Source organism: Notolabrus celidotus, chromosome 2, assembly GCF_009762535.1.
Source record: "Notolabrus celidotus isolate fNotCel1 chromosome 2, fNotCel1.pri, whole genome shotgun sequence".
Lineage (NCBI taxonomy): Eukaryota > Metazoa > Chordata > Actinopteri > Labriformes > Labridae > Notolabrus > Notolabrus celidotus.
The window spans coordinates 34,177,422-34,193,870 of record NC_048273.1 but is presented as its reverse complement, the minus strand read 5'-3'; the positions used below and the strand labels follow the sequence as shown (position 1 = coordinate 34,193,870).

At 40.1% G+C, this 16,449-nt stretch overlaps 2 protein-coding genes across 2 annotated transcripts; both read left to right on the top strand.

The window, feature by feature from the left end:
* The first annotated feature begins 540 nt into the window (after window positions 1-540).
* Window positions 541-10,964, top strand: scinla (scinderin like a). The gene is made up of 17 exons (XM_034710027.1): window positions 541-1,156; window positions 1,807-2,002; window positions 2,109-2,263; window positions 4,153-4,314; window positions 4,445-4,594; window positions 4,743-4,832; window positions 4,945-5,077; window positions 5,164-5,252; window positions 5,354-5,569; window positions 5,658-5,791; window positions 6,932-7,022; window positions 7,331-7,501; window positions 7,608-7,782; window positions 7,872-7,987; window positions 8,129-8,206; window positions 10,463-10,523; window positions 10,606-10,964. The coding sequence occupies exons 2-17, from the start codon at window positions 1,819-1,821 to the stop codon at window positions 10,767-10,769; spliced, it is 2,169 nt and encodes a 722-aa protein (XP_034565918.1). The 5' UTR covers window positions 541-1,156; window positions 1,807-1,818; the 3' UTR covers window positions 10,770-10,964.
* Window positions 10,965-11,708: 744 nt separating this feature from the next.
* On the top strand, window positions 11,709-14,285 carry zgc:109982 (uncharacterized protein LOC553564 homolog). The gene is made up of 6 exons (XM_034673133.1): window positions 11,709-11,805; window positions 12,582-12,743; window positions 12,891-13,070; window positions 13,154-13,247; window positions 13,668-13,851; window positions 13,949-14,285. Exons 1-6 carry the CDS (start codon window positions 11,709-11,711, stop codon window positions 14,183-14,185), a joined length of 954 nt encoding a protein of 317 aa, XP_034529024.1. The 3' UTR covers window positions 14,186-14,285.
* Window positions 14,286-16,449: the final 2,164 nt, after the last annotated feature.

Genomic DNA, 16,449 nt, shown 5'->3' with positions numbered 1-16,449 from the left:
TCCATGCTCACAACCCAACCCGAGCACTGAGGTCAACAAACCAGCTGCTCCTGGATGTGCCTAAAAGTCGCCTTAAAACCCGGGGAGACCGAGCCTTTGCAGCAGCTGCCCCCAAACTCTGGAATGGCTTGCCACTCCAATTAAGATCGGCCCCAACTGTTGAATTTTTTAAATCTTTGTTGAAGACCCATCTCTTCTCTTTGACCTTTTCCTCGTGAAGAGGACATTAATATCCTGTTATGTTGTTGTTTATTGTTGTCTTCATGTAATTTTTACTTTTTACCTTGTAAAGCACTTTGGCCAACACTGGTTGTTTTTAAATGTGCTATATAAATAAAGTTGACTTGACTTGACTTGACAAACTGAAATTGATTCTGATGCCTCCATATGACCCACAAAATCAAGAAGGATGATCAGCAAGAAGATTGTAGCCCAAAGAGTAACTTTACATTTTCTATGGGAAATATTCTTGAGGAGTGACACAATTTACTGTTGAGAGAAAGCTGGATGAGATGTTTAGATGCTTTGTTAAAAAACTTCACTCACACCTGTAGGCTACAAGGCAAGACCTGCAGACTCTTTTGTCCACAGGGGGCACCAAAACCGAAACAAAGGCCCTCTCATGAGCGTTATTCAATACCTCTAACTGCATGATGCTTGTCAATTGGTTGGTACAGTGTTAAATTCTTTATCCTATACTAATACTTATCCTAAATGTAGATCATAAGAATTTGCATCAGTAAAATGATATCATGCAGAGACTTTAGGGCTATTAGCTACTGGTGTTGGTGCCACTTAAGATATTTTTTAAATTATTGTTGACTAAACTTTGGCTTTAACTGGGTTTTCTTTTGCAAAAAAAAAAAAGGATAATCTGAGATTGTATCTGTAATTCCGTATAGTTGAGTAACACAGTGTTATTACGCCCATGGATTCGTTGCTGCATGAATGGTGATATAACGCAGTGATGTGACACGGGGTTAGGTCGGAATCATAGGTTGGAATGCATCCTGACACGCCTCTCTGTCAGGCTCGGATGTGTCTGCAGCCTTTATAACAGAGCCGAGCAAAGTCAGTCCGGGCGGAAACCTGGGAGAGCAGCTGTGCAGAAAGAAGTACTACTCCACATCCAGCATCTGCCTTCATTCCTCATCTGGTAATGAAATATTCTCCGTTCTGCATGATTTTTAATGTTGTATTAATACCTCTCTGCCGCTGTTCAGCTAGCATTGATGGGATTCTTGCTCAATAACTTACTTTACATTGTGAGAAAGTTTTCATTATTTGAGATGATCATAAGGAAAACAAATGCATGAACTCTGATTCTTCTTAAATGAATGGAAAATAGTTCATACTTAGCACGGATATATTTAGAAAGTTATGAAGGTAAAATTATGTTAACGTTTGTTGTCCTATGCAAAGGCAAATCTTAAACATTTTGGCAATTTTTTCATGGATAAAGACGACACACCAGGCTATATGATATACTTTTTATAACGATGGGAACTTTGCAGGGCAAGAATGACCAATCATAGCCTAATCATGTCTTTTATCCCGGGAGTGTCTTTTTCTAATTACCAAACCAATGCAGTTTGACAATTGGACACTCCCTGACACATCAGGTGATTTTTTACATGTCACATTTCTAATTACATGGTACCTGAAAGACAGGTTAATCAACAAGTGGTGCAGAAAGTTTGGAGTTCATACTTGAAAACAGACTTTAATTTTCTGCCTGTGACTTCTGCTTCTAAGGTTTTGTATTGTTCTTGGGATAGTTGTTGATGGGGATGTGTCTCCTTTCAGGCCCTGAGCAAGATGGCGCACAAAGAGTTTGGGAAGGCAGGGAAAGAGCCTGGCCTGCAGGTGTGGCGGGTTGAGAGCATGGAGTTGACACCTGTCCCTGCTAACCTCTATGGAAACTTCTTCACTGGAGACTCATACATACTGCTCCGCACCAGCAACACCACCCCTGCTTCTTACAAGATTTTTGCATGGCATGGTATTTGAAATCTCCTCTTTACTTTAGATTTAAATTCCCATGTGCCATTATTTTTTCTACAGTCATTGTATGCTTAATTGATTTTGAACTATCTGATATACCACAGGTGCCGAAGCTTCACCAGATGAGAGAGGTTGTGCAGCCATCTTTATGATGCAGCTGGATGACTCCCTAGGTCAATCCCCAGTACAGTTCACTGAGTATCAGGGTGAAGAGTCAATCCCTTTTATGACCCTCTTCAAGAATGGCATCAAATACCAGGTGAGACATCCTCATCCCGTGTTTCAACAAAGTGTGATATAAACAAAACAGTATCTTCTACCTTTAAGCACCAAAAGAAATGAATTCATTATTTCAAACCAGAAAAAAGTGGAGTTTGAGCTACCTCGTGACCACCACTGCCCAAAGAGGCAGGGGCGTGTCTGGGGAGTCGGCCAGGGCTGGCATGGACCCCATTTGAAATATAATTGTACACCAAAGGTGTCACCTGTTGCTTTGGTTGCAACAGGGTGCGGAAAGTGTTCTTTGTATTTGAAAGTTATAAAAATATTATTCACATTTATACGACATTTGCAGGAGAGGAATCAGTTTTAAAATATCAAGCAAACTCTTGCTCACTGCCCAACTGTCAAGAATATATATGTTTACTACCTTTTGGTATAAAACTTGACAATAAATGTATTTTGATAGTTAGACAGTCTGCATAAGTTTCCTTACAATTCTTTTAGTACTTTAAATTTTGAGCTGAGACAAATATATTTTTGAGTCCTAAAAGGTATAGGTCATAGCCAACTGTTTTTTAGTCTTTCCTCTTATCTTCTTACAGATATTGTGGATAAATGATTATTTTATTTGTCCATGCCCCTCCAGCAGAAATCAGTGCCACAGTTAGGCGACCCAAGTCAAAAAAAGTCTGGGTCAGCCCCTGCAAAAGGGGCTGTTAAAAGATGTATTTTCATATGGGAGGAACTCCCCACAGTGCTATTTTGATAACTGTTTGGAGCTATAGTTGGTGACTCCCTCTGGTTTTCCACTGAAGGTTTCCATGTAGAGTGTAAACAGGCTGAGCAGGAACATGCCCTAAACAACAACGGGGCTGCAGATGTGATGACATCAATTAAGCCTCTGGAAAACAGACCATGGCCATTGTTGCACTTTAGCATAACACACATGAAACATTAATCATCTGGAGTCAAATTAAAAGTTCTTTTATTCCTTTCTGTTGGTTCCCTTCCCTTCCCTCTATTTCCCTGTACAGCTTTGTCAACAGGAAAACACCGAAATCAACACAAACCTTGGTTCGTCACAGGATCGCTAAATATAGCAATCATTCCCATTTGTTAGTTTCAATTAAAATCTGTGGAGTTCCTCTTGTTCACCAAGATGCATTAAGGCTTGATACATGCTTCCATCCTCTCCTCCTCCTGTGGTGCAAAAATTGGAGTTAAAGATAATGGTAGATTCCAACCCAAAATGTTTTCCCTGATTTTTGGTCCACCATCTTTAATTCTTATTTCACTTCCATGCTCTGCTGTGTGTAAGTCCATTTTCTGGATGCGCATCTTTTAACTTCAGGGTTTATGACAGAAAAAATGAAACCACAGTGATGTAGCATTTTAATCACTGAACAAGTTAGATGACTGATTTTTCTCACTTTGGAAAGAACCACAAACTGAGCTGTTGTCCCTGCTACCATTCTCTAGGTGCCAAGCGAGTCCTTTTTTTTTTTTTTTTTTTTTTTCTATTTCTAAGTTGAAAACACATGATTGAAGAACACCTTAATCAACAAGGACTTTCTCAAACTGAATCTGGTTGTCTGTTAAGTTAACGGCTAATTACAATTCAAACATTTAATGGGTGAGCAGTAGGCGGGTCAGCTAGCTGATTTTATAGACTTTTATAGAAACAAGGCTACGCCTTTACCTCTTCTATTACTGTGATAGTGGCCAGCCAACATTTTATTCACAAAATCCATCAATCAACTGATTGTAATTTTAACAACATTTGGACACCTGACTACCTCTTTCCCTGTGCTCCCAGTCAGAGCTAGGCTAGCTCAGTATCATATGTGGCATAGTCTATCAACATGATAGTGGTATTGCTGTTTTTACCTTACTCCATGACTAAATGTAACTTTTATCCCAACACAGAAAGGAGGAGTCAGCTCAGGCTTTAATCATGTGGTGACCAATGAAACAAATGTCAAACGCCTGATGCACATCAAAGGTCGACGGCAGGTCAGAGCCACAGAGGTGGACTTTGGCTGGGGAAGCTTCAACAGTGGAGACTGCTTCATCGTTGACTTGGGAAAGGTGAAAGAGGGAGGGACATGAAACATAGAACTTGTAAGAATGAAATAGTAGAGGCTTTAGGTTCAATGCAGTGTTTCACTAATACTTTATCTTCTTCTTGTTCTCTGCTCCTGTCTTGAAAAAATTACAGACCATCTACCTCTGGTATGGAAGTAAGGGCAATAAGTTTGAACGCCTGAAGGCCACTGAGCTGGCCAAGGAAATTCGGGACAATGAGCGAGGAGGGCGCCCTGAACTCGAATACATTGATGACGGCTCAGAGCCAGAGGAATTCATTAATGTGAGCTTTACCTTTTGTTTTTGTTCTATTCAGAAAATATCTGGGAAATTGAGGCTGTGGTTGCTGCAAAGACTTAATCTGACTCATTTGGTTTCTATGATGGATGTGAGTAAAATGTTGTAGTCTGTGTGCATGTGTTTATTAACAGGTGCTTGGAGAGAAGCCTGACCTCCCAGAATCTGATTCTGATGATAAGTGCGTTGATAAAAGGAACACGAACAAGGCCCAGCTCTATTTGGTAAAAACACACAAATATTCAGCTATTTTAATGTATACTTTTTATTTAGTAAGAGTACCTGAAATATTCAGATGTTAGTTGAGATGTTGGAATATATCTCTCTTCTCTGTAGATTTCTGATGCTACTGGCTCCATGAAAACAACCATGAAGGGTGAAAAGAATCCGTTCCAACAAGACAGTCTTTGCCACAGTGAATGCTACATCCTAGACAATGGGGAAGACAAAAAGATATTTGTCTGGAAAGGTATTAGTTCATGTCATCTATAAAATTCTGAAGCCTTCTAAGTTTTGAAACTATAGCAAGTCTTATTAACAACTTTACTGCTGCAGGGAAGGATGCAAACAAGGAAGAGCGCAAAGCAGCATATGCAGTTGCAGAAAAGTTCATCAAAGACAAGAATTATCCCCCAAATACCAAGGTAATAAGGCTGTTCAGTGGGAGGCTACAGAACTAAATCCATCCTGTCTTGTGCCGCTATTTATGAACATGCTGGCTCTTCTGTCCATATGAAATTATCAGATCGTTGTCATGCCAGATGGGGCTGAGACTATGCTGTTCAAGCAATTCTTCTTCAACTGGCTTGATAAGGATGAGACCACAGGCCCAGGTAAGGCCTACCGCATGGGTAAGATCGCTCAGGTGAAGCAGATTCCCTTTGACGCCACAGGACTCCACGGCAACACCACGATGGCTGCTCATCACGGCATGGTAGACGATGGCTCTGGGAAAGTCCAGGTATGGTTTTAAGAGCTTACTCCACCCAGACTGTTTTTGCTCTCTCTAAATACCAACATGGAGATGTGACAATGTTGGGTGTGCGTAGATCTGGCGTGTGGAGGGAGGTGAAAAAGTACCTGTGAAGCCATCCACCTATGGAGAGTTCTTCGGAGGTGACTGTTACCTGGTGCTGTACACCTACAACACAGGAGGCAGAGAGAGGCACATCATCTACACCTGGTAAGTGAAACCTTTTTACCTGTGTGGATATATTTGTTACAGGGAAAAATGTTGCATGACCTTCATTCATTTAGAAGAATTAACAGCTCTGTGCGGTATTTGAATATAATTAGTCATTACACTGCAACATATGAGGTCAACAAACAAAACAATGTTATTTATTGGTAGCAGACAGATGTTGTGAAGAGCAGACTGTTAGGGATGTGGCTCCAGGATCACAGACCCTGGGACACTAATTGTGATCATATTAATGTGCAGTTACAGTTCTGGTTAATTCGATGTGTCATTGTATGTAGCTTTGTAATTTCTCCTGCATCATTCTGCCAGAGTTTATGAGGACTACAATGAATCCTGTCAACACTTATAAAACCAACAATGTTCAAAATGTTCAAATTCCTCTCTATGAGACATGGCTAACAGATAAAGTAATGGACCATGAATCCATCTTAGGGGAGGTTTGTCTCTTGAACAAAAAAAAGTCAGGACACCAAATGCCCTTTTAAACTATTTAATCTGGGCAATGGCACAGACAAGTAATAGCAACAGATGCGTTGCAGCACAAAGCCATCCTCAGCGTTGCAGGTATGGGCCAGACGTGTCCCTTAAATACAGGAAGTGATTCTCAAATTTACGCTATAAAACTTTCAGGTGAAAAATCTGAACTAAAAAAAATGACATATCCATAAAAGGGAGTCAGTAACACATCTGTTTGTACTGAAACGCACCCATTGCTGTTACTGGTCTGTGCCATTGCCCATATTAAACAGTTGAAAAGGACTTTTAGTGTGCTGATATTTTTCTGTTTCGTGCTGCTGTGTAGTCGTGCACCTTTTAAAGTGTGCACAAATGTGTGTTCTCTTTTTGTCTTCTTCAAGGTTTGCCTCTTGCCTTGAAAGTCCTCGTTTCATGACCAGCCTTTTCATTGGTCTTAGACAACATTCACATATATTAACATAACAGCAGAAACTTATATTTATTCAATTGGCTGGCTTTCAATGCAAGACTGGATGTAAGTATAACCAGGGTGAACCTTGCTGCTAAACAAGTGTTGCTGTCAAGACTCATCACTGAACTCATCACTGTTGGTTTGGCTCAATTCTTGAATGAGGTGTGACAACATCATTGCCTCACTGTGTTCAGGCAAGGGCAAAAGTGCTCCAAGGACGAACTGGGAGCTTCAGCTTACCTCACCGTCAACCTGGACGATTCCATGGGTGGAGTAGCGACCCAGGTGAGAAATTCACTGCAAACACAGCTCCTTCTTTAAAGTAATAGTATGACACCACTTTCATTGGACTCTCTGGGGTGGAAAGTAACAAATGACATTTACTCAGGTCACTGAAGAAGCTTTTTTTCATGTACACATACTTTTTTAATTGTTTTTAAATCAGAGCTCTTTGTGTTGTATGTTTGTGTGAATGTTTCTGTGTAAATAAGTTGACTTGAGATTAATAAAACATTCCTGCCATTGAAGTGAAAAGTCATACCACAGCTATATTCACAAAACATGTAGGTGAAGTTTCTGCTATTTCTCCTCAGGTGCGTGTCAGCCAGGGCCAAGAGCCTCCTCATCTTGTGAGCATTTTCAAAGACAAGCCACTGGTCATCCACCTAGGAGGGACATGCCGTAAGCACGGCGAGAGCGAAACTGCAAACGTACGACTCTACCATGTCCGCCGAAGCTCCACCAGAGCCAGCCGGGCAGTCGAGGTCTGACTTGTTTGTCACATTAGCTGTGCTTGAAAGCAAAAAAAAAACTCTGACATGAATGATTCACACAATTCTTCCTGCCTTTGTGCTTCTCTTACTGACCCAGGTTGAGCCCACTGCCACCTCCCTGAACACCAATGACGTGTTTGTGCTGAAGTCTCCTGAAGCCCTGTTCATGTGGAAGGGAAAGGGAGCGACTAATGAGGAAATGGTCGCAGCCAAGTATGTTGCTGGTCTGCTTGGAGGAACTGCCAAAGAGGTGGATGAGACCAAGGAGCCAGGTGTGTGCTCTACAAAGAGCTTTTATGTCTGCAGGATACAAGTGTAAAATATTTCCTGTGGAAAAATGTGGTTTTCTCCTTGTTGTTAGCCGGTTTCTGGAAAGCACTGGGTGGGAAGAAAGACTACCAGACCTCTCCCCAACTGCAAAACGTAGTCAGGTCTCCAAGACTGTTTGCCTGTTCAAACAAGACTGGCAGGCTGATTGTACGTATTTTAACTTCTATTATTTATTCAATGAAAAAAAGATGATTGTCTTATTTTAACACATTAAATATTGTTTTACTCTACCTGATACTCAGCCAATTTCTGAAAAGCTTCTTTGTAAACATTTGTTTTAATATTTAGGCGGAGGAGGTGCCCGGCGAAGCTACACAGGTTGATCTGGCTGCTGATGATGTCATGATCATGGACACCTGGGCTCAGGTATGCTGCCTTGACTTTTAAAGGGGATTAACAGGATTACAAAAGTTGTGGTATGCTCCAGTAGATTTTGTAAGCCATCAGCCCCAAAATAGACTGAAATTCCTGTAATGTAATCCTTTCAGAATAATTCATAATCATAAGGGCTTGTTCTTGCTCAGACTGTTGTTTAAGTGTCTGACCAAATCATACAAGTTATCCCTGTGAGATGACCTTTTTTGCCAAAGAGATGATTTGACTGAAACAAGAAACAAAACAAAGCCACAAGACAACAGTTGTTTCAACTGGTAGAAGACAGGAGTTGCTGATCTCCTCCTGCCTTGGCTAGCTAGTGAGTTGTGTTTCATAAAAATGTATTTTTTAAATTTAACCTTTGATTAACCAGGCAGTCTTATTGAGACTGAAATCCTTTTTCAAGAGAGACAGTGTCAAGGTAGCAATCTCAGAGTGTTAAAAACATAAATGAACTACAAAAACAACACAGACAAATCACAACATCTCTAAAACTAGTTAAATACACAGCTGGCTTTCAAGAACAACACCCACATGCCTCTGTTACCACATTCTTTATGATCATCCTAAATGTACTCAGTGATATTAATGTGACTAATTTGACCTCTTTTGAAGCTTGTTCCATGCACAGGGTGCGTTATAGAAAAAAGTTGTTTCCTAGATCTGTCAAAACCCAGGGTACATACAGAGTAACATGTTAGAGGATCGTAAGTGGTATCCAGTAGAGCTGGTGCAGAGAAGGGTACAGAGGTAAGATGGAAGTTTCCCCGGTATCGCCTCATAAATAAAAATATATCAGTGTCGTCGTATGCGTATTGCTAAAGATGTCCAGCCCACCAAATCATAAAGAATGCAGTGTTGAGTGAGGGGTTTTGGGTTGGTAATAAAACAAAGAGATGTATGATTTACTGAATCAATGGTAAATGGACTAATATGGTTCTTTTCTCGTCTTTCTGACCACTCAAAGCGCTTTTACACTGCTCATCGCATTCACCCATTCACACTCTGATGGTAGAGGCTGCTATAGTGAGGGATCATCAGTATTAGCTACTCCCATTCATAAACATTCACACTGCTGACCGGGAGCAGTTTGGGGTTCAGTGTCTTACCCAATGTGACTGCAGGAGCTGGGATTGAACCATCAAACTTCCGATTGTGAGACAACCGACTCTACCCACTGAATCCGTACTCATTGTTAAAACAACAAAGTGGGGGCCGGTTTGGCCCAGTGGTAAAGTTGTGCACCCCATATACAGGGGCCATGTTGTCCTCAAGTGGGCTGCCAGGTTTGATTCCAGCTTGTAGCCCCTTTTTCGCATGTCACCATACCTTTTCTCTCGGTTCTTGCTCTATCCAAAGTCCTATCCTCTCTGAATAAAGGCAGAAAATAATAATAATAATAATAATAATAATAATAATAATAATAATAATAATAATAATAATAATAATAATACATTTTATTTATATAGAGCTTTTCACAGAACTCAAAGACACTTCACAAATAGCACACAATAAAAGACACAATAAAAGAAACAAGTTAGGAACACAGTGGAAATAAAAACATTAGCAATTAAAAGCAGTTCTGAAGAGGTGTGTTTTGAGGTGGGATTTCAATGTTTGTAGGTCAGTGGAGTTGCGTATGTGTGTGGGGAGGGAGTTCCAGAGGGCAGCGGCAGCAATAGAGTAAGCCTATCGCCCCAGAAAAACGCAACAATATCACTTTTTGTCACACATACACACCAAAATTTCAAAATAAGATATATTTTTTAAAAAAACATTAAAGGCAGCCGCAGATCAGCAACTCCTTTGTTTTTACAAGGTAAAATTAGTTATTTTGCCCATTAAGTCCTTTGACTTCAATTTAAAGAAAAGAAATATACGGTTGTTTCTGATCAGAAAGAAATGTCCACTTCTGTTGGAATACTTTCTGTAATGTCTGAAATTTCATCCTGTGGTAGAAAAAAAACAGCCCCACCAACAGACATACTTTGATTGGGTGTATTAGCCCTATTGGATACATTTCAACCACTACAGCTAATTTTGGAGCTCCTGTTTGAAGCATTCAACTTAAGCAATTCAGAAATGTTTTGAACTGATGAGTCAGTTACCTCTACACGACAGTTTACGGTTTAAAAATACCAGAATTCGGCCATGATGGGACAATTCAGTCTTCTACAATTCAGCTTTATTTAATATATTTATATTACTGCCTTACCCCTGAATTCCTGTGCTTATTTTTCTCACTAGGTTTTTGTTTGGGTCGGAAAGGAGGCCAATGAGACAGAGAAAACTGGATCGCTCAAAATAGGTAAAACAAACAGTACTTTCAGAAACTTGGAGAAATTACCTCAGAGAACTTATTCACGAATGGGTCTTTATTTTCCTTTCAGCCCAAGACTACCTGAACTCAGATCCTTCTGCACGTTATGGTACCCCCATCAGCATCATCAAGCAGGGTCAGGAGCCGCTTATCTTCACCGGCTGGTTCCATGCCTGGGACCCCAAGATGTGGGACCAAGATCTTCTGGAGCAAATGCAACACGAAAAGCATTAGTCGCAAAAAACATAGAAGTTGCTTCTGCATACCTGTAAGATGCATTACTCATTATGTAGCAAGTAAGATAAAGGTACTTTATTAATCCCTAGGGGGGAAATTCAATTTTTTCATTGTTATGAGATTGGAATTTGAATGATCTGCTGGGTTGGTGTGCAGCTCTGAGATGTATGGACAATAAATGATTTGATGACACATTTTTGCAAATCTGTTTTACCTTAAGAATCCTCAAAGGATGTTTTTGTAGTATAAAGAAATGCATACATAATCTTCTATGAGCACATTTTGGAAAATAAATCAGATGCTTATGTGAAAGTTCCTAGATTTCTCTAATGCAAAGTGTTTTCATTTTTTCATATGCATAAGAAAGTTTTTTTTGTGTGTTTTTTTTTTTTTACAAATGTTTACGATCTAATGAAAATATGATGCACTATTTGTAGGAAAGTATAGTCTTTCAAAAAACTGTTCATAGATTAGATACTGACATTGAAAACGTCTCAAACTTATTTGCTTGCAATAGATAACATGTATATTTTGAATTTAACCTCTCATGTTGTAGGCTGCAAAGAAAGTTTGGGCTTTTTGAGGTAGAATTTGAATAAAAGTGATTTTTAAAATAATCTCTGAATGCAATTCTTTATCAAAACAACATGTCTTTTTTCTATCATCCCTCTGACCATGTCCATATGATAAACAATGTCCACCTGATAAAGTGCAATAATAAAGTTGTTATTATTAGCCTGAATCCACCTCAGCACCATGCAAAGGCCAAGCTTGATGGTAATCTTCAGGCTATGTGCACAAGGCTTCTGCTGAGTTGCAGACCTGTGGATTAAGGAGTGGGCTTTAAACAGCCTCCACACCCCCTCTTACCTCCCCTCTTTTGTTCTCTTCCATTCTCTACTGCTTGAGCTGCAAGACAAACACCGGTCCAGCACGATGAACCAGAAGGTGGTACTCATCACAGGATGCTCCTCTGGGATTGGCCTTGCCTTGGCTGCCCGCATAGCGAAGGATGAGAAGAAGAGGTTCATGGGTAAATCTCTACCATTTAATAAATCATTTTCTTACTTTGCTATAATAATCAACTTAATATTTGAAACAGTGTCATAGGTATAAGAATAACCTGACAAGGAAAAGAATCAAAGAGCTGAAGGAGAGCTGACAGTTTCATTTAGATATCTGGGGAGAAAGTCATTTAACAACTAAGGGATGAATATACATGTTTTTTGACATTTCTAGAAGATACCCTGATTGTTTAAAAGAGGAGGATTAGTTTCTTTAAAATAATAATCAGTTTAAATGTTTTTAATCTAAGCCTGCGCAGAGACCGCGCCTAAGCACACCTGATTTAGTCTCAACAGAGGTAATAATGGATGAGTTAGCCGCTATTTCCTTAAACATACATTGAGTGACTGCAATATTTGGGATGAACTATTCAATAATTGCCATAAATTCTAATTTGAAATTGTGTCAATGGGAGATGAATGTACTATGTACGCACATTACAACATACATGTCCAATTACATAACCTTAGATGACATCTCCATCCTAGCTATTTCCATGCAGTTCTTTATTTAACTAATCTTTGGAATGATGAATAACTATGTTAGATATACTTATCTATATCAGAAATATATAATGACTTATTATGTTGTTAGCTGCTAATGGAGTTTTATTGGGGGTGGTTGTAACTCACTCTGTAGGGACGTTGTCTGTTCAAGTCCTAGTACAGACCAAGCTTGGAAATTGGGCTGGTCTCTGAAGAGGCTTCAGTTCACTTCCAGCTGTCATTTCTCAACACTTTGCAGTCTATGCCACTATGAGGAACCTCAGTAAGGCTGAGGCGCTGGTTGAGGAAGCGGGACGATCTCTGGGCAGGACTTTGGAGCTCAAACAGCTGGACGTGTGTGATGAGGACTCCATCAAAGCCTGTGTGGACAGCCTGCCTGAGCGCAGGGTGGATGTTCTAAGTAAGTCAACACAATTTGGTTCAATGCACAAAAATTCTGCAAGCACTGCCTTCCATTTGAATTGTCTTTGCAATCACGCAGAATGTTCCAAAACAGTTGTACTGTACTGGTCTCAACATTAATTGTAATGACTGACCTCCTTTACAGTCAGCAATGCTGGGATGGGTCTGATTGGACCCATCGAGTGTCAGTCTGTCCATGAGATGAAGACCGTCATGGACACCAACTTCTTTGGGCTTGTGCGTCTACTGAAGGAAATCTTACCTGACATGAAGAGGAGGAAAAAAGGCCATATTGTTGTGATAAGCAGCGTTATGGGAATTCAGGGTAAAGACAATACACCATCACAGGGTTTATTTTTGATGAACAAATACATTTCGAACAGTTTCTGACTCTGCTCTGTTTTTTAGGAATTTTATTCAACGATGTCTATGCAGCATCAAAGTTCGCAGTGGAAGGTTTCTGTGAGAGTTTAGCAGTGCAAGCCATGAGGTTTAATCTCAGGTGATTTTATGCTCCTTCTACATGTACGGGTCAGTCCAGTTTTCATTGAGATCCAGACTGCATTGACAAAGCTGGGATCAGTAAGGGAAACAGCATTCCTCTTCAGAACTAACATGAAAATGCCTCTAAATCCTCACTTGTCTGTCTGACACTTCTGCACACACATATTGCACAACCAGAGAAACCACTGTTTATTCATTGAGAGGAAAATATGCCAGCCAAAGTATGTCACTGCAAAAGCAACAACAACACACCCTGGTCTGAGGGCAGGTCTCAACATGGTCTTACACAGTTACCCATTGTCACATCTCTGCAGGGTAGTGTTAAAAGAAGGCTGTACGCTACACAAAATGTTTCATCTCAGTATATTGAAGGTGAAACGAACTGTTATATAATACATTCCTTCTTTTCTGTTCCCAGTATCAGCCTCATTGAGCCAGGTCCAGTGATAACAGAGTTTGAGCGTAAAGTCTATGACGAGGGTTTGAAAACTGATCTCAGTAAAGCCGACAAAGTGACTGCTGACATGTTCACAAACATCTACCTGAAGAACTACAAACAAATCTTTGAAACCCTCGGGCAGACTGCTGAGGACGTAGCAGAGGTGGAGTATTCTTCATTCACAGACGTCCTCATGAAAGACTAATGTACCTGTGATGTGTTCATATGGTTTTATTTCATCTGTGTTTTTTTCCACTTAGCACACTCTCAAGATCATCACCATGGATAATCCCCCTTTCCGTCATCAGACAAACACATTGTACACCCCTATGACCACACTCAAGTACGCTGACCCTAACGGTGACCTCCCAATAGACACCTTTTACAAAATGGTGTTTGAACATGACAAGGTTTTTAGCGCCAGTCTGAACTTCATCAAACTTCTGCGCTGGAGAAGTCGGAAGAGCTTTACGTTGGAGAAGGACAAGAACAACTAACAGCCTGCAAATCTTAGTTTGAGTATTTGTGAGATATATTAATTCATGTGGAGAGCTGCTGTAATTCTCTCTTGTAATATTTGAAGCTTGAAGACTACTCTCCTTGCAAAGTTGAACAAGGGTTATTAAGGAGAAATAAAAATATGACAGATGTAGATCACGTAAAAATGGAGTGTTATTCTATATGTGTCTGTGTACTTCTGCTCCAGGTATCAACCACACCCTGGAACATTCAGCCAACCACTATATCTCTCTTAACTCGTTAATCCTTCAAGCCCCATGTTACATAAATGGAAGCTGTAAGCAGAACTGTGAAGGGCAGAGTCAAGGTCGAGGTTTTAAGATTTAGTATTCTGATTATTCAGATAGTGAGGCTGCCTTACTCACTTTAAGACTTTTCCTAATAATATAACTACCTTAGAAGGCATTAGTCTGGCATCCAGCACCTCTGCTTGGAATCTGGGAGCCCTATTAATCAAGATTTGTCCTTCAACTCCCAGTTTCAGCAAATTTCAAGGTCAGCTTTTTTCACTTTCGCAATATTTCTAAAATTAGACAATCCTGTCTCAGAGCGACGCAGAAAAACTAGTACATGCATTTGTTCCCTCCAGGTTAGATTACTGTAATTCCCTTTTATCAGGTTGCCCCAATAAGTCTCTAAAGACTCTTCAGCTAGTTCAAAACACTGCAGCTCGAGTATTGACTAGAACTAGGAAGGGAGAGCACATCTCTCCAGTGTTAGCTTCTCTACACTGACTCCCAATAAAATCTAGAATATAATTTAAAATCCTTCTTTTGACCTACAGAGCTCTTAATGGTCAGACACACTTGTATCTTAAAGAGCTCATAATGCCCTATTACCCCTCTAGAACACTACGTTCCAAACATGCAGGCCTGCTGGTCCTAACTAAAGTCTCTAAAAGTAGTGGGAGGTAGAGCCTTCAGTTATCAGGCCCTCTCCTTTGGAATCATCTACCAGTTAGGGTCCAGGAGGCAAGACACCCTCTCCACTTTTAAGAGTAGCCTTCAAACTTTCCTTTTGATAAAGCTTATAGTTAGAGCTCGCTCAGGCTTTGACCCGCTCTATGCTGCTATAGGCTTAGACTGCCGGGGGAACTGGCGCTCTGACACACTGGTTCTGCTCGAGGTTTCTGCCTGTTAAAAGTAAGTTTTTCCTTCCCGCTGTAACTAGCTAAATACTGCAAGGTGCAATGCTCATGGTGGATTAAGATGAGATAAGACTGAGTCTTATCCTGTCTTGATGTTGAGTCTTTATTAATAACAGAACATAGAGTACGGTCTAGACCTGCTATGTTTGTAAAAGCATCTTGAGATAACGTTTGTTGTGATTTGGCGCTATACAAATAAAGATTGATTGATTGATTGATTGATTGATTGAAGACAGTATAAACAATTTAAGACATTAAAGCTCCTATTAGGGATCCTTAAGCGTATGAGCAGTGTGGCACGCCCTGTGGACAAAGCACATCTTATATTGTTTCTGATCTTGTTCTGTACATGTGTAAGAAGTGATTTGGACTCAAATATCTAATCCTTCTTTCTTTATTCATCAAACCCTGAATGTTTGTTAAAAAGGCTGTTTTAGTGGTAACTGTTACTTACGTTGTCTGACACCTATCTGTTACATAGGTCCATAAAAAGTTACAATCTAGAAATGATCAGTCTTGTTACTGATGGTCTTATTTGTTTTTGCAGGTCATACTGAAGCCTCAGTACTAATATCAGTCTGTTTCATAGCCAACTAAAAACTCCTTACGGGAGCTTTAAGATAAGTTTATCCCAGACATCCATGTTATTTCTTTAAAACCTGCGTTGTCAGACATACAGTAGGCTTTGTTTTGGGGACAGCGGGTTATGTAGGCTATTCACACATGAGCAGATGTGGGATTCAGCTGTTTGATCTGAGCCTTGCATCACATGGACTTAACATTTTGTCAAATATAAAAATACTTTGAACAGACTTCACAAATGCCCTGTTCCTATTTTTCCAATAATAAATCCAATGTCCAGTCAATACCATCAAGTTGATTTATTTCCAGATTAAAACAACAAACATGATTACACACTTCATCTTACAAAAGCACCTTAGTCCCCTTCCTTGTGCATCACACTCGCCTGCTACCTTCATGTGATTCATGTCAGACTAATGATTGATCAGGTGCTTAGTGCCCCCTGGTGTTACAAAGAGAAAACTCACTTTCCTGTCATGCATGCAGCGTACAGCTGAACAAAAGGTCTTTACT

What these genes read in the sequence shown, in the direction of transcription:
- scinla (XM_034710027.1), top strand. Translation starts at nt 1,819, where the DNA reads ATGGCGCACAAAGAGTTTGGGAAGGCAGGGAAAGAGCCTGGCCTGCAG. An exon ending in ATTATCCCCCAAATACCAAG is followed by an intron (nt 5,253 to 5,353) that starts GTAATAAGGCTG and finishes TGAAATTATCAG; the next exon opens with ATCGTTGTCATGCCAGATGG. An exon ending in ATGGCTCTGGGAAAGTCCAG is followed by an intron (nt 5,570 to 5,657) that starts GTATGGTTTTAA and finishes GGGTGTGCGTAG; the next exon opens with ATCTGGCGTGTGGAGGGAGG.
- zgc:109982 (XM_034673133.1), top strand. Translation starts at nt 11,709, where the DNA reads ATGAACCAGAAGGTGGTACTCATCACAGGATGCTCCTCTGGGATTGGC. An exon ending in TGAGAAGAAGAGGTTCATGG is followed by an intron (nt 11,806 to 12,581) that starts GTAAATCTCTAC and finishes AACACTTTGCAG; the next exon opens with TCTATGCCACTATGAGGAAC. An exon ending in CAGCGTTATGGGAATTCAGG is followed by an intron (nt 13,071 to 13,153) that starts GTAAAGACAATA and finishes TCTGTTTTTTAG; the next exon opens with GAATTTTATTCAACGATGTC.